This window comes from Solea senegalensis, linkage group LG12 (assembly GCF_019176455.1).
Source record: "Solea senegalensis isolate Sse05_10M linkage group LG12, IFAPA_SoseM_1, whole genome shotgun sequence".
NCBI classification, from domain to species: Eukaryota; Metazoa; Chordata; class Actinopteri; order Pleuronectiformes; family Soleidae; genus Solea; species Solea senegalensis.
The window spans coordinates 8523086-8543706 of record NC_058032.1 but is presented as its reverse complement, the minus strand read 5'-3'; the positions used below and the strand labels follow the sequence as shown (position 1 = coordinate 8543706).

The window sequence follows — 20621 nt, the reverse complement described above, 5'->3', positions numbered from 1 at the left end:
GGGGAACTTGATCACAAACAAAAACAAAGAGAAAGGCATCGTGTGTTTAGTTTTACATTATCCCAGTATTCAATCATAACCAAAATAATTCAATAAAAAAGATGAAATACAGAAATCTGCGCTGACGTCATCGGTACCGGTTTTTCCAGGTAAAAACAAAAACACTTGTACAAGCCAGTAATGATGAAAATAAAGTTCAAGATGTCCATTTCCTCATGTTTTACAAGTAGTCCAGGTCTCATGGTTTCTCATGGAGATAAAAGTGGACACTTATCTACCCACTCTTCCTATCCTATCCCATCAGTGCACTGTCACTCTGCCCTAAGTGTCCTCCTCACTGTCGCTGGCCAGCACTTCCTGGTTTGTCAATGGCTGAGTACTCATCTGAGAAGATGGGGGAAGCACGGATCCAAAGAACAAGGAGCAGAACTATGAGGAGATGTGAAAGAAGGAGAAAATATTTCAGGAACAATTGATCTTTCATCTAAATGTTGGACACAGAATGTAGGGGGTGCATGGCTGGAGGTCAAATGTCTGAAGGGGTACAGGACAGTGAAAAGTTTGGGAACCACTGATCTAACTGATAGATATTGTACCTTCTTATTAGGTGGTCCGTCTGAATCAGCCATTTCGTCTTCTTCCTCCTCTTCCTCTTCACTGTGTATATTTGTGCTATGTTTTGCTGCGGCAGGTTGTTTTGAATATGTAGATTCAGCTAAATGGGGTGTGGGTGGACCCGTAGCCGAGGGACCTGGTACAATACTGGTATCCATGGCGATGAGATAGGAGTCAATGTCATCATTCTCAAAATCAGGAGGAGCGGAAGGTGGTGTTTGTGCTCTGAGAGGTAGAAGAGAAATATGACAAGAATGAGGAAGGAAAAAAGGTGGCTCTCAGGCCTACTGAATATTAGTGAAAACACACTTTCGCATTCATTCACAATGTAATAATAAAAATAGAAGAAATTATAAGAAGAGATTGAACTCTATTGGCAGCACATTACACTGAACTTCAGCTTGTGAGAGGCAAACATGAACACAGATCCCTGCCACATCTATATATGACAAGTGGAAATTCAAGTGCTTCTTTGTCACCTCATGAAGAGGAACAAACCTGTTATCACTACAGTCTTAGCTCAGTTGCTCACAATTTCAGATAATAAAAAATCATAATGTTCTAGCTTTTTTTTTTAAAGGAAAAGGAAATATGAGCAGTGATAAAGGAAATATGTGATAAGTGCATGTTATATATATATATTTATATAAACAAGAATTACTCAGTTGTTATATTAAAGAAAAACTAACATGTCATGTGTTATGGACCAATATTTGAGGAACTATTGAGTACCAGTTCCTGGCATATTGCCACAGGCCCTCATGTGCATAAACAATCAACATGCAACCTACGACACACTAGAATGGAGAGTATCACCAAATGTAATTTATTTTACAGTATTTAATTGTGTTTTCATTATGTGCAGGGATTGTATACCTTTCTTTGTTTACTTCTCATTATTCTGTTTATTACCACTCTTATGTTAATGCTCCTGATTAAAAAAGCCTGAACAAAAACTTCTAGGCACTCGTACTGAAACTGTAAATATCCAAATAAATTCTGTCATCAAAAGCACATGCAGCAATGAGTTCAAACGCTCAACTCAGAGGATATAATTGTCCACCAAGAAAAACCAATAACAGCCTATAACATTTTGTTTGAGAGTTACCGTCTTGTATTGTTTTTATGATGGTTGGGATCATCAGACAGCGTGGCCAACACAAAGTTCCCCTCCAAGACACTGTCTGTTACTGAAAGCACCACAGGGCTGACACACACACACACACACACACACACACAGTAGATGTCAGTGCATTGTGATAACACAAGTCATCAGCTGATAATTGTATGTATGTCAGTATGCTCACCTTCCTGGCTCGTCAAGGTACATAGAAATAGGGAGACCAGTTGACTCAGCAAACACCAACAAACCCTGGAGGACAAATGACAATTAATGACTTGGCAAACTTCATTATTCATATCATAGCTACCTCCTCTTTTCTCTCAACCTCCCCAAAGGTCCTCTCTCTTACTCTCTGGTCAATGTCCCAGCCCTGACTCTCCACACTTATTCCTTCTTTCCCCCTCTCTATGATCATCGTCTTACCCGTAGCTCCTTCAGACAAAATGTGACGCTGCTCTGACCTTGAACCGAGAATTGGTCAAACTCGTCTGATGCTAGACAAAGCTCTGTCAGCATGGCCTTAGACAACTCTAAGAGAAGAGAAAAGAAAGCATAGGAGAATCAAAAAACAGAGAAATAAATCACAATAAAATATATGTTCTATTGCTGTTTATATGCTAAGAAAAACTACCTCTACTGACTAATGACAGCTCAAACGACTGTTGCACCTTTCTACCGCACAAGGGCATCACTGGGTGCAAATTTATTACATTATTTATTTCTTGATGCCATTAACTGTGCGTTTGTATATAGGAATATATTAATAAAACAATTAAAGCATTAATAAATCCAACTGAAAACACTTAAGCTGTGTTTATTTGCCTATTTTTCCTCTTCTTTTCTGGAAATTGAATTAATATCCTGTGAATTTGTCATAAATGTGAACCTGAACCTTTTGATTCCAAATTTGCTGATGATCCAATACGTTTTACAATATTTAGTTTGTAGCTGGTTGGGGAAAAAGAATACAACCACGTCACCTGTTTCTTCATCCACATGATTCCTGAACCACATTCGCTCATCATTCACTGAAACAGTTACTTCTTCCAGAGATGGGGGAAAATGCATAACTGTGTCCACCAGCAGCCTGGGAAATTGTTAAGACAAATTTAACATGAGCTTCTGGTGGAGGAGTTTTTTCCAGGTAAAAACAATGAACTGCAGCAACATTAAAAAACATTAATTTCCAAACAAATGAAACAGAGTGAGAACAAAAAAAACAGCAAAGTATAAACTGTCAGTACAACAATACTCTTACTACAACAGTGAAGAATTCATCCACAGACCTGGGATGGGCCCTAAAAACATTGGAACAACTGTCCTTATCAAAGACTGCCTGTAAACTTTCACTGTCCTGGAAAGACAGGTTGTGTGTCTTCAGGAGACCTGCAGAGGAAATAAAGACACTTTACAACACAAATAAATTAACGTATGATGTGCTACATTAAATAAAACATGTGTCAATATAAATGAGACATGATCTTTCTGAAATCATCCATGTAAAATATTGTGAATAATCTGAGGGGGAAGTCAAGCACTGATACCATGCTTGCAGTGCAGCGTGAAGGTGAGGCGGTTCTTCTTCATGTCCAGCTCAATATGACACTTCTCCACAGTCTTCTCAAGAGACGCCAGAGACCTGAACACAGCCTGCACACTCTGAGGCATTCACAGAGGAACACGAGTAAGAAAAAATAGTATTCATTTGAAATGTGTACTTTCAAATGCAACCGTATTGTTCCCATTAGATGCAGCACATGTTGTCTGATAAAAGCTGAAAATAAATATTTCTGTGTTTACGTAACAGTGCAAAAAATATGCCTGTGGTGATTTATAGTTCTTCAATATCTAATCAAACTGTTTTATTTCAGTGCACTGTTATTATTTAATGTTGAACAGTTAAATAGAGAAGACATTACAGAGCACCTATTATCGATATTGACTTGACTGTTGGTAAACTTTTGTCTCAGTCATGACTACAGCACTATACAAACCTTTATTGCCATCTTGCAGCGGAAATCATTCTCACTGGGGACAGTGTACCTGCAGAAGAAAATGGAGTGGAAGATGTGTAAAAGGTCTTAAAACGACACATATATGTCTCTTACTATATTACTAAATACACTCTTATTATGATCGTATATTTATATTTCTAACATTTCTGAAATGAGACAAAACACTAAAAGTTAATGTGTGTTTACTTGTATTTGTTGCTTTGTGAGGACCAAAAAAATCATATACGGAGTGAGGACATGGTTTTAAGGTTATGGTTAGAATTGGGTTTAGGTTAGGGTTAGATTTAGTTGTGATGTTTAAGGTTAGGTGAAGGGGCTAGGGAATGCAGTGAATGTCTCTGAGGGTCGTCACTTCGAATACTGCACAAACATGTGTGTCTGTGTGTGTTTGCACCTGCTGAAGAAGAGTGGTGCAAACAGGAAACAACCATAAGCAGACCGAGATGAGTTCACAGACCGCAGAGCCAGCTGAGTCAGAGAGAGAGAAACACATCAGCACTATTCATTAACACAAATAATGTGCACCAACAGGAAGCAACAAGTTAAATACACAGCAAGGGGAAGTGTTTGAGAGCGTGTGTGTGCGTGTGCGTCAGTGTCAGGGCAGCTCACAGCATCATCCTGAGGCTCCACATACAGCTCATCACCGATCCTGGACAGGGAGTGGATGGCTTTGGCCAACACTGTACGGTACAGTCCCACACATACACATTACTATTTACAGATAATTAATTTACCGTGGTTGTATTTTAAAATACAATGAGGTAGGAAGTAGGAAAGGTTCAATACCTTTAACGTTTCCTCCCGTCACGACACAGTCCATGACTGCAAAGTAAGTTAGCAAAAAGTTAGCCGAGTTTAGCTGCTAAACACCTGAACGTCGGAACAACAGGAACCTGGGCGTGCATATTAGTTTTCACACCGAGTTTAAATCCTCCAAATTCTGAATACATACTGCATTTTGGTTAGTTTTATTTTATTTTCGATCGTGGCTTGACTACGCAGTATTTTGCTCCGACCGAATATTGTTTGCGCCGCCATAGTCCGCTTCCGCTTCGTGAACCAATAGGAGAGACAGGAACTCAAGGGGCGTGGATAATTGCGAACATGCGCACTGGTTTGACACATAAGAGGTGAGCAGTCGAACAGTTCAGAAAGTTGTGTTTTTATATGGAATAAGATTTAACAATTAGATGATTCATTTTACTTGCTTTACTGAAATTGACAGTTGTTTATAATTGTTTTATATGTTCTCTTTTGCACCAGTTTGTGGTAATTTTATGTGTCTTAATCTTTGTAGTCAAATCATGAGCCCCCTTGACATGTTGTATCTTTTTTTACACTGCTGAAAATGATTTTCGGAATTAAATTCTGAAGCAATGATGAAGTAAGGCTGTTCCATTTAGTTTAATCTTGTCATCGTTTACCCATTGCAGTTGCACTTAATGCAAAAAGACTTTTTGGTTTCTTGGATTGTGAGAGTCTAAAACTTCCTGGTGAAAGGATATGGGGTAAGATAACTGTCAAAAATATGCGCACATACTCAGTTGTGATTTATTCACCATGAATACGAATTGACAACCGTGAGAATACAATTCAAAAAGTTATGACTCCACAGTTATGAGTACTCATAACTGTGTTTTCGTATTTATTTTTAAGTCGTTACTTTTTGAATCGTATTCTTAACTGTGGATTTGTATTAATAACTGTGGATTTGTATTTTTTTTATCATATTCTCATGGTTGTCAATGTAGGTGCACATCTTTTTGACTGTTACCTTACCCCATAAAAACAGTGTTAACAAAGAGTGACATGGATTGGACAGATCATTTGTCATGTTGAGAGCTTTTTAACTGATACTCAGCATTAGTAATTTTTCTGTGACTTGGCTCACTGAACCAGTGTGTAAGAATTATGATGCGTTTCCACCATACAGTTTCAGCACAACCGTGCTTGGCATGGCTTGACTCTGCACATTTTGGTAACCAGTCGTGTCGTTTTCCATGACTTCAGAGTCCCTGCTCAACTTGGATGGGTTGTCATAGCACATCGTTTTATATGTGACACAAACATGAACTAGTGATGAGCAAAGCAGTTGTTTTCAGTGTACTGAATCATTAGAACCAGATTAGTTCAGCACATACTCCGTCTGACACAGCCGCTGAATTACAATATGGCTGAACAGGTTGTGATTTGGCTCATGATTGGCGGCTTTCACCAGTGCTATCGTTAAATATACCAGACTCCTCTGTTAAATATATATATATATATATATATATTTATATTTTTATTGAGAAATATGGCACAAAAACAGCACTGTAAGCCACAGTTGTGAAAACAGAAAAAAAGAATACTTGGAATGTAATGTAATGTACATCACAAAGGAGCAGTAAAAGAACCATATTACTTTTTTGTTTTTTTTCCTCTTTCAAGGTGAACAAAATCCAAACAAATATTCATAAAGCTTATACATTTTTTTATAAAAACAAAAGGAGAAAATTAAAAATAAATAAACTAACACAAAACATAATCAAACTAACTACAGGGGGATTTAGCAGAATCAGATCTCAGTGAATATTTACTTTTTTCAAGCTTCAGAAAGGACATAACGTCCTGGAGCCATTGGGTACTGGAAGGAGCTGTAGTAGATTTCCAGTAGAAAAGAAGATGTCGCCTTACCAATAGAGAAGTGAAAGCAATAATATCTTGTACTGTTAAATATTGGATTTTTAAGTCTTTACCTGATCTACAGTTCCGCATTGTTTAGTTTGATTCTTGTGTTGGACGACGCGCTCATGACTCCTAAAGCCAATTAGACCTTTAAATATTTTCCTAGAATTCACAGAGTTAATATGTAATGGGTTATTCCAAAAGCCATCACAAGCCTTTTCTGTTTCTTTCGTTCTGCAGACGCAAAATAGCAACCGCTCTCAAACACCCTGTAATTACCAAAAGTGGGTGTGTGTGTGCATCTGTGTGTACACGTGTGAGTGAGGCAGCCGGGGAGAGATATTGGGAGTAAGTGAGAGCAAATAGAGATGGGCAGAGACAGACATAGAGGGAGAGTCACTGTCAATGCACAATTATCTCACCTCACTGGTCTTTCTTGTTGTTCTGCTTAAGTATGTAGGATGGCAGGAACGCTGACGTCTCTCCTCCCATCAACAGTTGGATAAGACGTGTGACTAAGACAACTTTCCTGTACTGAAACCTTTGATGAAACAGAAAGAGTAGACACAAGAGGAGTGCTGCCGAAACTTATACGGATTATGGAGGAATGGGAGCAGTTTGAGAGTGGAACACACCTGAGAAGAAGCAGCATACATGGAGAAAGTGTCACTTCTATCCTAGTTGTTTAGAAAATCTTCATGTTTCTTCAAATTTGCTGTAAAAACCTGCAGAGGGAGCGGAGCAGAAAAAGATTGGAACATGAAAAAGAGGGAAATAACCCATGACGGGAATAACAACAAGAGTTGGAGACGTGGGTGATGTCTTGCTTTTTTCACAAATACTTTTTTCCGTCCTTCAGTCTGTCTTTAAAGCAACATATTATATAAGTCTGTGTGGATTCTACCCCCCTTTTTTTGCGGAATATTTTGTGGCGTACTCTTTGTGGATATGCTTTTCTTTGACTTCTGTATGTGACACACAGCAGTTTGGTTCCTAGATGTCTGATTCACATAATCCGGCAGATACTCAGGGCTTGCTGCAGTCCATGCTGCAGAGACTGAAGCTCCAGCCAGGAAGAGACGGCCAGTCATTCCCACACACCCCCAGGACGACCACAGCTGCTTCCACATGGAGTCAAAATGGAGACGGTGAAGTATCCATCCACCCTATCAATGGGTTTGGTATCAATGGTGTCCCTTCCAAACAGTTCGGGGTCTCTGCTGCCCACAGTTATGTTGACTTTAAAGTTGGGGAAATGCAGCAACCACGTCATGTCTCTGGAATGGACAAGGGTCTCACTTCCGTACCCTCCCTGAAAGACAACACTGATAATGATTTGGATGAGAACAGAGTGCTTGATGAAGTCACATCGCCTGACATCACCCCAACAGGAACAGGGCAGTTGTTTCCTGCTAAATCACCTAAAGGTCATAATATCGCTTCCTTTGAGGAGACTGTTAGAGAAAGAGTGACAACTGCTAATTCTACAACGATAAAGCACATTTCTGGTGATAAGGATGCTGTTGCAAACATTGAACAGAATCAGATCCGGGAGCAGGAAACGGATCAGGATTTTACACCCAAACTCTACACATGGTCCCTGAAACCCACACATGCAAATGTAGACACTGGAAATGGCGAGAATAAAGTGTTGCATATGGGAAATGGAGGTTTTGGGGCCTTCGATCAAAGGACAGACATGCAATTTGTTGCAAATAGCCAAACAACAAAGAATAGCAGCTCAAGAAGAAATCAGCAATCATCTGAGAAAAAAACAAGGAGGTGGACGCAGAAGATTAAGGAGAGGTGGTTGGACAGGCCGGGGAGTTTTGGCAAAAAGGGAAAGGCAAGAGGTGGAAATGTAGACCACAAAGTTGAACAAGGAACTGAGGTGAGTATTTTGAGTGTGCTCAATTTGTAAAAAAATAATTGGAAAAAAAAAAGAAGCAAATTGTTTATTTCGCAGAGTTTACCTCAGAAGCAAGAACAGACGGCAGAAAATCTCATCAGTTCAGCAAATAGAGAGGAAGGAAGGATCCGCCTCCTATTAGACAGCAGTGATCCCAGTGAAACCCTTCCTTCACTCCCAGAGGAAAGCACGCCTGTAGAGCGAGTCAGGTAATTGACCATTACAATGTCCTACAGTTGCAAAAATACACCCAATCCAGCACTGTAGTCAGCACGACAACTGGAGTCAGGTTTCTTTCATTTGTCTCTCAGCCATGAAAAGACACCAGTAAGATATTTGAAGTATGTCTCAAACATTTTCAACCACAGCTCTGATGTTAGCTTGGGTTATTATGTTCCCATGTTCAGGTGTGATGTGTCGAACACACCTTTCTCACTGACAGCACCTGTCATCAGGCGTTTTTGGCCTCACTTTCGGATAGTGATAAATCTTATGACACTTCAATCACATGTTTTATATGGAAATACCATCAAGACAGCTGGTGGAAAAAAAGTTCCCAAGCTTTACTCAAGTAATGATGCTATTTGTAAAAACTGCTAGATTAGAAATAGAAGGCCTTAAGTAGCAAAGTTCTTTTAATTCACGCAGAATGACACATCAACCAATAATCAAACTATACTTTTACCAGATGCTGTAATGTCTCAGCTGCATTTTAATGATTGTGTTGGTCATGAAGGTGCTAGGGTTGAACTAATGCATATACTGCGTAGTAGTTTAACTTGTAAAAAAATTTACAATATCTTAAGTTAAATACACACACCACAGTGTTTACAAATACACTTGAGATCTTAAAAACACTTGTTGGAGGTTGTTTGTAAGTAAATGCTATGCAGAAAGGACAACTATTTAAGTATAGTAGTTGTCCTTTCTGAGTAGTACTAATCCTAGCGGGCACCGGAAAAAGTACAGTAAACAGGAAAAACTCATATAATTATTTCTCATCGCCACCCTTTACCTTTAAGGCAGCACCTTGGTTGTGTATGGGTTCTTAAAATACTTGGCCACAGTTGTTTGGATCCAAACTGTCTCCCTGTCCTCCGTCTCTTCATAAATCTCAGACTTGTCTGAGTTCAAGTTTTTTCCTGTCGCTGAAGACAAATATCTTCGAATATCTAATGTGGTCGTGTTTAAGAGAGTGAATTTAGGACCAATCGGATGCCTCTCTCTAATGTTATTGCAGCGCAGAATGGATAAGAATCTAAACACTGAACGTGCTTGAAACATTTTTACACATCACGATATGAATCCACATATTTGTGTTTACTAGAAACAAAGATGCACATAGAGTTAGATAGTATGTGTATTTTCACAGTCAACAGCACACTGGCTTATTGACATCTGAGTAATACTGTATCTACTCTTTGAAGCTGTATTTATGTGTACACCTGCATCTACATCACACAACATGGGCTAGAAACCAATATACATGGCCCACAGGACATGGGGTTTGACTAGAAATTGTGACCCATGACTTTTCTAGGCATTTTGAGAAACTAAAGCTAAAAACAATGTATACAATTCCCATAGGATATAAATGGAAAGAAAACCTTTTTGGGGAGATTATATCAGCACTTCTGAGGACACACCATTGTTGCTTTGTGATTTGTTTACAAAAATAATCTCTTCTCTTCTCTTGTGGCAGGACATCTAGTGACTTTGACCTTTGTCTGGGCTCATTCAGCCTCCTGGAGGAGATTGTCACTGGTCAAGAGTGGGCTAAGTTTCTTGACCCCAACCTCACAGCCTCCTCAGCTAATCACACACCAAGAGAGGACCCGCAGAGCCAATTCACAAGCTCACCAACTTCTCAGGATAGTGGTCTGTCGTCTCTGATATTGAACCAACAAGGAGATGGGAGCAGTCAGTGGAGCTTCAGGGCAACCGAGTCATCACCAGCTCCAGAATTCGGTTCAGCAGCACAAGAATCACTTCATGCATTTCAGCCCGTCAGCATGGACGTGTCCGAGGTCAAACAGCAGCAGGAAGTTCACAGAGCAACCGATCGGTCAGAGCCAATGGAAGACGAGCAGTCAGGACAGAGACAGAGACCTCCATTCTTTGTAGAGGTTAGATCATAACTCATTTAACATTTTAACTGCTGCTTTAATGTGTAAGCAAATGGAGAAACCAAATTTATTTTTATCAGTCGTGGGCAACTTTTAAATATAAATGAATATTCGTTATTGTTCCACATGAACCTCTCGGTTTTCTACTACATGTTTTTTTTGTCACATCACCTGCACAACAGTGACTTAGCACCAATAAAGTGAGGTGGCTATGGTTATAAACACCAAAAAATGCCAATGAGAGATTTTACAAGTGGATTCTATAGCTGAAAATAACCACCATTGATTTTGGTGGGTATTTTAACTGAACGACTGTTCGATATGCGTGCTCTGTCAACAGAAAGCAAAGCAAATCATGGGCTCCAAGTTTCCTGGATGAATAACGCTCAACTTAAAGACAGATAAACAACACATAACTTATCAAACTACCGTAGAAACAAAAATGTAATAATGTCTTGCACAGCTGAAGGTGATAATTACTCAGAAATAAATAAAATACACATGCATGCAAGATTTAACACTTGCATGCATGTTTTTTTTATTTCTTGTGTGTTGATTTCTTTGTAATGTGGTTTCAAACGCAGTCTTCACACACCGTGGTCAACTCAGCGCTGAAGAAAGTCCCCCTGAACAGAAAGAGACAGCACCAGTCAGCTGAGAGGGGCGAGAGGCTTCACTCTGAGAAAACAGGTGATGGAAAAGGTGTGGACAACTTCTTCCTCCGAGTAATAGTAGTGATTTTGGATGTTGTCATTTGTGGCAGATTTGTTTGGCTGAAAGTTTGTTCTCTGGAAATGGAGAAAGTCAAATATCTTTCGTCTTGTCTTTTATAGGAGTTTCTTCACTGATGATTACCCAGAGTCATATGATGGATGAAACACAGCATGATTTTCTCATGCCTTTAAACACCAGAAACTTCACTCCTACTCCTCTCTCTCCATCCTTTAAACCCTTTGCTCCTCCACCTCGGGGAGTCCTGAAGCAGTCCATGTCCCTGGATTCAGAGTCCTCGGTGGAAACGGAGACAAAAAGGGTGAGATGTTGTGGGGCACACTGCCTCCTTGTGGCATGAAATGTGAACATACAGTCCAAACTGAGGCTTTTCCATGATTTATTTGGTTTCCTTGCTGACACTGTTCTCCCACAATGCATCTGCTGCTGAAAACAAACACAAAATATCCAATAACTAGAGAGATTGGCACAATTTTTATTATCTTGGCATGAAGAACACGTTCCATGATGTAATAAAAATGGAACAAAGTCTCAGTTTCTTATTGTTAGTACCAAATGACATCATTTTGAGACAGGATTTTTGCTTTATTTCTGTGTTTTGTTTTTCTGTCCATGTTCTCTGGATCAGAGACGGGTAGAGGAGAATCGTCGGGTTCGTTTTTCAGAGGAGGTGTTAACCATCGACCCTCCAGAGCTGGGTGATTATGCTACAGACTCAGAGGAGGATTCAGGAGCAGACAGTGACTCTGTGATAGAGCACGAGTGTGAGGAGGAGCAGGCAGTGACAGAGGAGGCAGCAGCGGCTTCATCAGTAGCACGTCGGCCTGCTCTCCCCGCCTGGATAAAGGCTCTGAAGAGGAGGAGCACGGGGAGGAAGCAGAGTTACGATCTGTGAAACTATGAAAAAAAGAAAAAATAATTTGTCTCACACCTAAAATAAAGAGAAAAAGAAAATAAATGAGGTTGAGATGGTTTGTCTTACACCGTCTTCATCTGGTTTGACATGTTTGAAATAAATGACAGATTTATTTTCATCCAAGGCCGATGATATCATAGTATTTCTATAAAAACATTGAATAAACTACATGATCGCTTCATCTGATTTGGCTCACGTTTTGTAAAATAACTGGATTTGTTTTGCCTTTCACTCTGGAAGTTTGCTGTACAGATTTTATTTGTGGTTGTTTAAAGCACCTTTTTTTTGTCTCTTACCACTTCCTCACTCTTTAGCACTTTTAAGTGTTTTTGTCATGCACCTGAACAAGTCTGGTCAAAGAGGAAGATGTTTGAGCAACATCATTTAATGGGATCTTTTATTGATTTTATAGTTTAACACGCTTGTAACTGTTTTTTTCATGGATTTGATCAGTTTTGCATTTTATTAGGGACGTTGCGTCCTTTTAAATCACACAGGACAGTAGAAGAGTGTTTGTGGTTGACACTGCCTCTTGGTAATAGTTCCCTTCCCAATTGTGTCACTTAAACACAGAGCAGGAGATGTGACCTGGCAATTTGGCAAGAAAAGCAATTTTTCTTTATTTTTATTTATCATTGTCATTATCATCTCTATTAAGATCGTACACCTTGATAATATCACCAGCCTCTTTTGCAACGGTTTTTGAGACATGCTTATTTACTTTAGTCTGTGTGACACAAAGCTTAACAGTGTGATATTAAGAAATAAAATGTTAACTGTAATACGCCAACTCTTTTTCTGTTTAAGTATTATCCTACCATGTTGTAGTTCTCAGCAGCTGCTGGATAATGTGTGTGCTGTCTATATGTCATCTACTCCATCTGGAATACTAGAAAATGTACCATAGAACAAACACTTCTTCAGCATCCGTTACTGATTAGTTGACATCAAAATTTCACAGACACACTCACATCCTGAGATGTGACGAGACTCAGAGGACTTAATGCTCTTCTATCGTCTCTATTACATGCATTATGTATTTATATGTGTGATCGAGTTACAGGACTATGTCAAAGTTTGTGGCTAGCTGTGAATTCCTCTGTGACCTCCATTCACAGCTATCCTCTTGTAAATCACTGTCTAAGCCATTAAGAGGCTCTTTAGCTCTTTGTGCTCGCTGTGTTAGTCACATTTAACAGTGAAATGAACAGGGACAGACAGACAGAGAAAGAGAGAGAGATAGAAGAAAAAACGAAAAGATGACAGAACACATGTTTGAGACACAGACATAGAGGCAGGAGAATCATTACGCAAATTTGGATCTTCCATAAAAAAGGTGAATTGCATTAGTCCATTAGTGTGTACAGTAACATCCTCTGCGTCATCACCCAGAAGTGGACTAATAATGGCCCATTTATAAACCTCAAACAGCACACACACACCCACACACAAAAGTCCCAAAGCCACAACATCCATATAAAACACACACACACGCACACACACATTTTTACATTAGGAGCCTTCAGGGCTTTTTATTTGTGCAGGAAGAAGAAGGAAAAAAAGCAGTTGATAAATGAATATGGTGATAAAGAGAAATGCTCCAACAGTTGGTTTTATTTGACAGTGTTGAGTTTGTGTGGACAACAGGTTTTATAATCTGGATCATCCCAGCGAAGCTAACTAGGAACAAGAGGCCGATTTATACAGCTTTTTATAATGATTGGCTCTAATGGCGTTAACATGAGGTTACACTTTATTGTTAAAATGCTGTTTAAGTAAAACTGCTAATAATAAATATTGCAGAGGTTATGTTTTTGTATGTGCCTGAATAAATGTGTTTCAAATAAGAGGTGTTTTAGTCTTAAATCTCTCTTCTGTCTTTGCTACAAAGGCCTTCGCTCTCTTTTGACTGCAGCTTCTCGTGGTGACACTGTGAAAGTGGCAGCAACGTTGTCCTTCATTACCCAAGTGCATAGATTTGCCAAGCTAATGACATTTAGAAAAGGCTGCATGGATCTTTTTTGAAGGGTACATAGAGAGCGGGAAAAAGAAGAGTGTCCATTTCTTTAGACTGCCGTCACTGTCTCTCTATCAGTCACATGGCTTGGTCAGAGGTGGTGAGGGAAATGGCTCCTGAGTCGTAGGAGCTCTTGATACCTGGTTTGAGTGACAGCTGGCTACCTGGGCTCTGAGTGAGGCTGGCTTCTATCTGAGCATCTGACACCTGGTCAAACAAAGGATGAAGAAGAAAACCCTGTGATTTGCAGAGGAGCTCATCTGGAGACTTGATTAAAGTAAGTAAGAAATAACGTTACCTCTTCAAATTTCTTGGCTTTGTACTGATCTGCCCCCTTCAGGAAGTTCAGTAAGATAATATCACAGAGGACTGTACCCTGCCGAAAAGGATGAGAATGATTAACAAAGACTGACATGAACAAGAAAAATACCCCACAACTAGTCATAATAATCCTGATCAGAATTTCCCTACCAGTCCAATAGACGTGAAGGCGGCGACCAAGTTGATCAGAGTTGGGATTGTGTCAAATTTTCCTGCCTTGACGAGACAAAGAGAGATGCAGTTAGTGAAGGTGACACATCGACACATCAAGGTGACTCGCTCCAGAAAATGTAACAAAAATGAATACATTTTGTTTTGTGTTGTATGCAGAAAGTGATGCAGTGTAGAAATCTTATTGTTTGCTGTTCTGTATTTTTTTTATCTTTCTGTGGTTCTCCACAGCACTTTAGTCAACCTCAGTTATTTTTAAACATGCTCTATAAATGGAGTTTGAGCTGAGCTGAGTCGTGGACATCAGACACCAACAATTTTTGGTTCCCAGAACGTTCTGGGAACGTATACCTTTTGGTTGCATGTTCAGTTCCCAGAATGTTACTTTGTCACAAACTTTATACAACCTTGAGAGAATGTTCTCTAAAGGTTCCCAGAACATTCCCTTAACAGACTTAATGAACTGACCTGCAAGGTGGTTGATATTATCAACACAGAAGCAAGTTCAGTGACAGACTCATTCCACCACATTGCACCACAGGCAATCACTGCCATCAGACTGTTTAATTCATCCATCAGCACTAAACACTCTAAGCAAGGGGTGTCAAACCTACGTCCAGAACCGGCACGCCAGAGGGTTCAATCAGGCCCGCAAAATGAATTTGTGTCAACAACTGTTTTAAGAATGCTGCAGCCCCTTAAAGAACCGGGCAAGTGCAGGGAGGGAGAGGGTGTTAACGTGGAGGTAAAATCTCCCCTGCGCTTCCCCCCAACCACTGTCCAGAAGCAGAGCAGGAAAGTTAACACTACACTGAAGATAAAAAAAGATAAAAAAAAAGAAAAAAAGGCCCGTCTGTCTGCACCAGATGAGGGGCACACTCTAAGCTAATAGATTGGAACTGGAGTCTTTTCTATAATTCAACTGAAACGATACAACATTTGTGCTTGGTAACATAATACTTGGTACCGTGTGCAATACAGTAATTCTCGGCGGCTGCTGTGAATAAATATGCACTGAATAATACTTTAAAATATATGTTTCAAACTGTTATCCTGTGTGAGTTCACTCTGTTCACAACTGTTTACGGTTGCGTTTATTATTCAGTTGTATTCATTTGCTAATATTGTATTTTCATCATCTTACTCCTCATTTACTTAGTTATTTTAATTCTGACGGAACAAATTCTCCCCATGACTAATAGAGTGTTATGATTCTTGAAACTAAAAGAGAGAAAATTGATACCATTCTCTTTACAGTTTAAACTACCAAGTGTTGTTATATATCAACGCCATTTTACACAAAATGTGAAATGTGTTGAGGGAACTATAAATATACACCGTGGGCTGGGTTTAATTAATCTTCAATATCCAACACATATACCACTCACATTTCCAGTGACCATGACATCGAAGCGGATTGCGTAGGCTTTGTGAAGAGTTCGAAATTCTGTACCATTCTCTGTTTTGAAGTATTTGGCAAATCTGCATTCAATAAAGAAAAACAAAGGATTAATAAAAAGAAAATACATCAAGTGATAGTTAAGTGTAAAACTCTGGATCCTAACCTGAAGTTGTATCCTTTAGAGATGGCATTCTTTTCAAATGGTGCATCCAAGCGTGTAAAAGAGTAATGGGGCACACAATGCTTAATGTTCAGGTCCAGATTACACTTCCATTGAATGTTAATTCCTATTTCTCCGCCCTGATGGGAAAGGATTGAGGAGAGAGAGTGACACAACATGAGGTGAGTAAAACAATAACAACAAAGGGTTTATAAACAGTGAGCGTCAGATCGCAATAGAGAGCGGTTTCATCAACATAATGTAACAGGAATTAATTTGTCAGCCTTTGTGAAAGCTGGTAGAAAGACCAGTACTTTTACTTAAGTACAAGTAAATGTACTCAAGTCAAAGTTAAAAAAAGTTTCACGCATGAAAGTTACTTGGTTACTCTTTTTTAAAAACAAGGTTGGGTTTTTTCTTGTGACATGCAAAAAGCCAAGGGGATACAAATCTCACATTAACTGTTTCAAAAAAGGTCAAAGGTCACAAATGCTTTATCTTTCTCACTCACTCAGGTATCTTAATTAGTGCAAATTCACCTGTTCTTGTCATTCACCTGTCCCCATCTGTCCACATCATTAACCTGTCCTCATCTCTCCTCATCATTCACCTGTCCTCATCATTAACCTGTCTTCATCTGTCCTCATCATTCACTTGTCCTCATCATTCATGTGTCCTCACCTGTCCTCGTCATTCACCTGTCCTCGTTATTCACCTGTCTTTGAAATGCATTGTGGGTGTACTGCATGCTATGTGGCAGTCCTTTGATTAAAAGCATGTATGCTGAAGTTGTTCTGTCTGCAGTACACTCACAACATGTTCACCTTTAGGATGAAGAGTCAATAGTGTAAATGTTGTGGAAAAAAAAGAGGGAGGAGGAGAGACAGGAAAGATGAGACCTTGTCTGCCAGGCTCTCCACAGTCTGCCCCGTGTAGTTCAGTATGTCCGACACCCGAAAGATGGGACAGAAGGGGTTGTTCTCCGGGTGGTAGGTACAACTCTTGATCTCTGCGGATGTCATTGTTGAGGGGAAATTTCCTCTGAGACACAGACATTTTCAAGTGGTCACACATTTGTTGACTCTCATCGATTCACCTAAATTTCAGGAGACCTACCTGGTGACATTGAAGAGTGGAAAGCGGATGCTGTTTTTAATGAAAATGGTGAAGTTTTCCACGTCAAGCATCGGTGCACTGAGGACAAGGTCGAGACAGGAGGAAGTGTGAGGAGACAGTTACATCTATGTATATTTGTGAGTGTGTAATTCTTACACTTGGATATTGTCGTCCTCAGCTGGACACCATCCATCAATCTCACACATGCCACTGTCTTGAAGGCAAGTGCCTGTTACTGCCCCTGTTGTGTGCATGAGAGAGAAAAAGGTTGTGTGTTTAAGTAGGAGACTAAAGGCACATATGCTGATTTATCATATTCAAATATGAAATCAAATATGTTCTCAGTATGCAAAGAAAAAGCTCATATTTCTAAAATTTGGTTCACAAATTTGTCAAAACTCTTTATTAGTGAGCACTGAGGTTATTGTCGGTTATCGCCCCAGATGACTAACTGAAACTGAATTGTGTGTTAACAAAACTATCCAAAACTAAGTAAAAATACAGCGAAAATGTGCTTTGTCATTGTAAATTAATTTCATACAATTTTATTGGGTTAATTTTTAATCTTGCTCATGTTTTTTTTCCCTCAGATTGTCTCAATCAATGTCTCATGAGGGCTTTCACAATAACTGCATCCAAACTCAGGATTGTTGTTCATCTGTCCTAATAAATTTTTTTTAAAAATGGCATCTTTTGCTTGGTTTTTATGACACAGAATACTTAATAAGACCTTTTTGAATCTTGTACCTGGCAAACCCTAGCAAACCCACTCTAAAACGAATTAATTACCAAAAATAGCTTTTGGTAATTCATTTATGTCCAATGTTTGGTGAACGTTCACCAGCGCTTTGTGTAAAAGTATTCAGTAATAAATGGTAATAAATGATAGATCAGTCATTGCTAAGTCTGAAGCTTGACATGAATCTGTTACGATGATGGAGTGAGTGTATGAATGATCACACAATACAGAGACCCACCGTTGGTGAGGATGGAAGCAAAATGCATATGGCAGTCTTCATCAGTTGAACAACTGAACTTCGTAATAGTCTGAAACACACACACACACACATACACATTGGTCTTAATAAACTCAAATTAATTGTTGTATCAGGAAATATTACATGTAACAGAAATACAAAACACACGTTTCCCAGATCCAGCAGCCCCAGAAAATTCCATTTAAATCTTTGATTTCTCACCTCTGCACACTTTCCTTGGTATTGATTTTCAGTAATGATGAGTTTGGTTATGATGCAGAACACACCTGCTCCCTGCAGAACAGCACAGCACAGTTTACTCTTACTGATGAGGCAACCGCGAGGACAAGGTTCTTCTTAAAGGTTGTCAAAGGTCATGCTTTATGTTTATATGGTGCGTTTACTGTCTGTGTGTGTGTGTGTGTGTGTGTTATTGGGGTCACACACCTGTGGGGGATAGACATAATCGGCCACATCCATCACACGGTCGTGATGGTAACCAAAACCTTTGACTTTGGTCATCACGGAAGACTCGATTCCATTGTCGATCACCTGATAAGCTTTCTCATGGATGAACACCCAGCTGCAGGACAAGAGACACAACACGGAGAATTTAAGTGCTGCTAATTTAGTCCAAAATCAAGGCACATTTCCTTTTGCCAGAATAATTACTGTTTAAATAAAAGTCATTCTACATATGACTTCAATATAGTCACCCTACATTTTGTTTTATCTGGAAGACACCTTCACTTTGTTTGAAAAAAAACAAAAAACCTGCATTGTTCTTGATTTTATTTCTGAAAAACCTGGCGTGTCGCAAATCAGCAAAGTGCTTAAAAAAGATAAAGACAGTAGCACCAAAAAATGTAGAGGAAAAAGACTGAAGTCACTGGAAAAGAAAAGCTTTATATTTTAGTTTAGTGACCTATGAGGTGATGTCTGCTGTTTGAATTTGTCTGTGAACATTTCTCGCTCTTTCTCCTCGTTTACCTTACCTAGGATTTTGTCCTCAGCTTTAATAGTTGTACAGACATGTATATTTTATGTTACTTAACACTTTTGCATTACCAAACATGTATTACTTTAGTTGTGAAGATTTTTATGTTTAAAACGTGTGAATGCTTTATGCTGCATCCGTTCATCTATAGCCAGCCGTAAATGGACAAATTAAGATTACAAGATTAAATGCTGCTCACGTAAATAACAACGACAAATAATTTGACATACAGTGTAATAATACCGCTACTTTTTAAGCTTCGATTCAATTCAGCCGATAATATTAAGTCAATGTGAATGCAAATATAGGATATGAAAATTTTCTGTTCTGTAAAAAATACAAATTTAACAAAGGGGTAGTTGAACATGTGAGATTATCTAAAATTAAAGAGGGGAATGGAAAGTATTTTTTTTATACTAAACTGGACGTTTTAGGGGAATTTTGTTCGTCAGATTTTTTTACATCAACCATAATTAAATTCTCTATCACCGTCAGTCACACTGGCACAGCCGCAGAAATCAGACGGACATCAAATTATTTGTCACAGAAAAATGAAGCAGAAGAAAGAAGAATATACTGACCCGACAAAATATGCAATGATGAGCCCCTGTACGATGCGGTTGATGATGCCCACAGACCAGCTCTTGACAACCACAGACTTGGTGGTCTCGTAGGTGAAGAAGTCAGTGACGCAGCCCCACATGGCTGCGTGTCAGTGCGAGTCAGAGAGGTATGACCTGGGTTCCTCAGAGTCTGGGGGAAAAGAGCAGCTCCTCTCCAGGCTTCTGTGAAGTGAGCTGGCAAACCTGGCTGAAGAAACTCAGTCCTGAGTCTAAATGTAAACTCTTGCTGTGACCTGTGCTCTTCTCAAACCTCACTGCCTTTGGATTCAATGGTTTATGAGACTAACTGGACCACCCCTTCCTCTACTCAAAGAGCGAGAGAGATGTGAAAGTGTCTCTCAGTTCTGTCCCTCCCTCATCCCCATTCTTCACCACAAACCTCCATCTCCCATGCCTCTTTTCTCTCATCATCACCGGCTCATTCCATCCACATGCAGTATTTCTGAACAGTTGTTCACACACACGCACGCGCGCACACACACACACACACACACACACACACACACACACACACACACACGCACGCACGCACGCACGCACACACACACACACACACACACACACACACACACACACACACACACACACACACACACACACACACACACACACACACACACACACACACACACACACACACACAGAAAAGCTGAAATTAATTTTCATTTGCTCCAAATACATTCAGTGTGTAGCTGTTTGTTTGTGAACTTTAGTCTAGGGCCTTGTTTGAC

At 39.5% G+C, this 20621-nt stretch overlaps 3 protein-coding genes across 6 annotated transcripts; 1 reads left to right on the top strand and 2 right to left on the bottom strand.

Moving 5' to 3' along the window:
* Positions 1-26: 26 nt before the first annotated feature.
* Positions 27-4806, bottom strand: rad9a (RAD9 checkpoint clamp component A). Its single transcript, XM_044041124.1, has 12 exons — positions 4543-4806; positions 4366-4436; positions 4148-4221; positions 3733-3781; positions 3283-3397; positions 3025-3124; positions 2719-2825; positions 2162-2268; positions 1923-1987; positions 1724-1822; positions 597-840; positions 27-429 (listed from the first exon to the last, which is right to left on the bottom strand). Exons 1-12 carry the CDS (start codon positions 4574-4576, stop codon positions 322-324), a joined length of 1173 nt encoding a protein of 390 aa, XP_043897059.1. The 5' UTR covers positions 4577-4806; the 3' UTR covers positions 27-321.
* On the top strand, positions 4374-12285 carry zgc:113229 (uncharacterized protein LOC550612 homolog). Of its 4 annotated transcripts, none has more exons than XM_044041120.1 (7): positions 4374-4438; positions 6877-8314; positions 8402-8541; positions 10035-10458; positions 11043-11160; positions 11292-11491; positions 11819-12285. In XM_044041120.1, exons 2-7 carry the CDS (start codon positions 7421-7423, stop codon positions 12083-12085), a joined length of 2043 nt encoding a protein of 680 aa, XP_043897055.1. In that variant the 5' UTR covers positions 4374-4438; positions 6877-7420; the 3' UTR covers positions 12086-12285. The 4 variants fall into 4 exon arrangements, with proteins under 4 accessions (XP_043897055.1, XP_043897056.1, XP_043897052.1 ...); XM_044041121.1 differs by having other exon boundaries at positions 8390-8541; positions 11043-11148; XM_044041117.1 differs by having other exon boundaries at positions 8390-8541.
* Positions 12286-13606: 1321 nt separating this feature from the next.
* On the bottom strand, positions 13607-20352 carry p2rx3a (purinergic receptor P2X, ligand-gated ion channel, 3a). Its single transcript, XM_044041122.1, has 12 exons — positions 19849-20352; positions 18718-18853; positions 18493-18564; positions 18271-18340; positions 17450-17534; positions 17294-17371; positions 17077-17218; positions 16181-16317; positions 16004-16097; positions 14595-14660; positions 14422-14499; positions 13607-14330 (listed from the first exon to the last, which is right to left on the bottom strand). Exons 1-12 carry the CDS (start codon positions 19968-19970, stop codon positions 14202-14204), a joined length of 1209 nt encoding a protein of 402 aa, XP_043897057.1. The 5' UTR covers positions 19971-20352; the 3' UTR covers positions 13607-14201.
* Between the last annotated feature and the right edge of the window lie 269 nt (positions 20353-20621).